General features: G+C 34.0%; 1 protein-coding gene across 1 annotated transcript; it reads left to right on the top strand.

Annotated features, from left to right (window-relative positions):
* Nucleotides 1–264: 264 nt before the first annotated feature.
* Nucleotides 265–3,692, top strand: LOC111714077 (heterogeneous nuclear ribonucleoprotein R; the record flags this gene model as incomplete). Its single annotated transcript, XM_023489111.1, is given in 2 exon segments — nt 265–607; nt 2,085–3,692. Coding segments are annotated over 2 exon segments (346 nt in total), but the record flags the coding sequence as incomplete, so codon positions are not given.
* Nucleotides 3,693–3,911: the final 219 nt, after the last annotated feature.

Below are 3,911 nucleotides of genomic sequence, written 5' to 3'. Positions count from 1 at the left end.
TCAGAAATAAATAATTTTTAGGTTTTTAAGTTAACAATATGTTAACATTTAGTCTTCTGAGTTGTAATCTCAATTTTCAGAAAATTTATCCTTGGGAATTTGAAAAAATTGTTAAAAATTGTAGGAATTTAGTACATTTTTAGGTCTGAAATCAACTGTAGCAAATAGTTTCAAGGCTTCACTAGGTTCATTCTATTTTTTCCCTAAGTGAAATGGGGGGAGGGGGAAATTAGTAAGTAGTTGCTAATATTAGATTTATTTTAGTATGGCGTTCCCTCCCTTCCCCGCCTACCCTTACGGTCATCTCCCTGGTATCTACCTGGGCCGTGGCGGAGGTCGGGGGCGTGGTGGAGGCCGTGGCAACTATGACTGGCACAACTGGGGCGGATGGACTGAGGGAAGTGGTGGAGCTCAGAACTGGCAAGGCGGTCGGGGTGGACAGTCTTCCTGGATGGGCGGATATGACGGTTGGGGCGGATCCCAGGGCGGAGCAGGTGGTCAGGCTCGAGGATGGGTAGGAACAAGTCCAAGCCATGGGTCTGGAGGTCGGGGCGGGGGCGGAGATAAACGAGCCCCATCCTCACCCCGTAACCAGAGATACGAGGAGGTAAATAAAGGGATTGTAAGCGTAGTTTGAAGCGGCCTGCTATGTGCAAAGATGACAATGTCTAAATTAAAACGGTACCCTTAACAGATTTGTCTGGTCAAGTTTGAATTATATATGATTTTGTTCATATCAACTGTTCATTTACATTTTGGTTTCTCTGTAAAAGTGACCTGCGCAATTTTTGCTTATGTGAAACAATCTAAAAATTATCAGATTTAAAAACTTTTCCTAGTAAGAAAAACGACGGTATCTTCCACATTTTTGATCAGATAACGGTTTCAATGGCACCGTTGTAAATCAGGCACCGTCATTTTTGCATGGAGGGTCATTTGAAATTATGCTTACACTCCCTTTAAATTATTTTTATCTGAAACCCTTTCTCAGGATCTTGTAATTTAGTTTTTGATATTTAGTTCTAAATAAATTCTCATATTTTAACTAACTGGGTGGGGGGGGGGGAGGGGCACCATGTGGTCGCCCCTTCCTGTGATCCTCCAGGGGGGTGAGGCACCCCCTGTATGTTTACATCAGGATTCGGATCAGTTTACCCATCTGTCCTGCCACTTTGAGGTTTGGAAAACAACTGGAATTTTCAGCAAAATTCTGTCAATTTGTGAGAAAAATCTGCAATTTAGAGAACAAATATAAACCAACAGTAAAAATACTCATTTTAGCCAAAAATTCCATATTTACTGTCATAATTTGAAAATCCGCTACTTTTGCTTTTAACCTGACCTGAAACCAAAAAAAAAAACGTTGAGGAACCTTTGATTACACTATACTATTAAATATTATTTTGTTATATTATCATTACATTACAATATTATATATTATTTTTTCAGATATATTCCAGTGGCTTCAATATCCTAAATTCTAAAAAAAATCGAGCTAAATTCCTAGTTTTGATAATTTAAAAATATTATATCAAAAAATTCTCGTTTATCATAAAAACAAAAAAAATAATGCATTTGATATAATAGAATTTAACCTTAATTGCGTAGCCAGAAAAACAATTATGAAAATGTCATATTAAAGTTTTAAAAATATACGTAGAACTACAAAGTTTCTTTAGATTCTCATCACAGAGCATTATACAAATGATAGACCAATATTAAATATCATCAAAATCAACATTTTTAGATTAGTCTTATTGACAACCGTACCGTTAAAACCATTATCTGATCAATAATAAATGAGATATCCATGTATTTCTTTTTTCAATGAAAATTGATTATTTTTATTCAATTATGGCTTCTCTATGAAGTGGTTTGCGGATTTCAACTGAAGAAATTATGCTGAAAATTATCAGAATTAAACGCTTGACAAAAATACGTTATCTTTTACAGTAATAATAAAAGATTAACGGATACCATTGTGAAAAGTGTATGCCATTACCTCTTTAATTTGAAGTTCGCGTGCAATTTTAACAACTTTCCCTTGAATCTTCATAAATTTCTAATTGAATCTTATATTTCAGTAAGCAGTTAACTTCTCGTGTTTGCTGTGTAGCTGTCAGAGTAACAGATTCGCCGACAGCTTAACAGCTGTTGCTTCTACGAGTAACAGCTTCCCCGGTGACAGACAGCTAATGCTGAATCTGTACAACTGTGAGAGTTATACAGCTGCTACCCTGTGCTCGCTATGTACCTAATCTTATGTACGGTTCTTGACAACTGAAGTACATGTACTCCGTGCATATATCTATGTACTCGGTGTACAGATACATGTACTCGGTGCACTATGGAACCTGTTTCAGTACAAAACGTTCCTCTACTGAGTTCTATAAAGATGATTGTTATGAATATTTAAATCTATAAAAACGGTGATACTTTGACGTGATATATTGAGATATCTTGTATATTTTTCTACTATCCCATATATACTATCAGAAGGACCCAGGGGAAGAGAAGCCCACCAGTGCCATTTTTTATAGTAAACGGCTTTTTTTCTCCCCTAGGCCTCCTGAAACTGGATCTAAGAGGGGCAAGCTGTTTGTTTCGGGAGAAATAAAACTGTCTTTAAGTCCAGTATTTTGTTTCCGGTAGAAATAAAACTGGTTTTAAGTCCAGCAGTTGTTGTTGTTGCTCACGTTAAAACCTAAGAAAAATTAAAGAACCAACGAAATCTGCCGAATTTATTAAATAAAAAGTTTTTGAAGATCAATTTGAGACCAAACCTTCTCTCTCATGGCAGCAGAATTCTAGCAACCTATCATCCTGTTTATACAATTTCAAAGATTAAACGAATATCTGACAAAATAATGATTTTCTAAAAAGATATCTCATAGCAGTAGCCAGAGCACAGAATAGCATTAAAATAATTTTAGTGGATTTATGTCTATTTAATCAAAAGCATGTTGAAAATTCGTAATTTGATGTGGAATCATCTGTGACTACATGTTCACTCATAACATATAAACTTATTTAATCACCAAAAATAAAACTAATTTTTTTAAAATTAAATGAAAAAATCTACAAAAAAAAGCTTAGTCACGGATGAGCCCAACCCCATTTAATGTTTAAATTCGCCATAGTTTTAACCAATTCTTGACGGTTTAATTATTTTTTGAAAATTGATCAATTCCTCGCACTTAATCAATCAATCAAGTATCTTAGAGATGAGTGATCAATCACTGATTAATATTGATAATTCTAGATTGTTGATCATGTGCAGGAAACTTAGTGTGTGCTATGCTATATTTGATATCCTGAATCCTAAATTGAATTTTTGTATCCTTGGATTCGATTTTGTATCTTTAATTGGATTTTGTATCCTTGGATTCGATTTTTACACTTTCAGCCGCAGGATTGTAACCATGTATCCATGTATACTGGTATAGCTGAATACGAATGAAAGATTTGGATATTTGAGACTTTTCAGGCTTCATATTTGTGTGTTTAAAAAATATTTAAAAAATTCAAAAAAAAAAATTCTAAAAAATAGCTATACCTTATATTATGTATGTATCGAAGAGAAGGGTTTGAAATAATTTAAAAAGAAATATTTGATTTGAAAATGAGCACCACCAGTTTATATTGTAATCATGAAAAATTGTTAAGATTTGAATAAAATCTGACGCAGTGGAGATTTTTTGTTATTTTTTTTTTAAGTAGAAATAAGACTGAGCGGTGGTGGAAAATTATGTGAAATCCATATAATATTTTGTATTATTCTCTTTGGTATCAAACAACTTAACAAATTTTGGAATTTTGGATTTTGTAGTTACTCGTAAAGCTGTAAATGAAAGTCGTCTTCCATTGAAAGTTTTTAAATTTCCTTTGTTTTCCATTAGCTTTCCCTGATT

Source organism: Eurytemora carolleeae, unplaced genomic scaffold (assembly GCF_000591075.1).
Source record: "Eurytemora carolleeae unplaced genomic scaffold, Eaff_2.0 scaffold1474, whole genome shotgun sequence".
NCBI classification, from domain to species: domain Eukaryota; kingdom Metazoa; phylum Arthropoda; class Copepoda; order Calanoida; family Temoridae; genus Eurytemora; species Eurytemora carolleeae.
The sequence above is the reverse complement of the archived record's forward strand: the minus strand, read 5'-3'. Positions and strand labels throughout refer to the sequence as shown.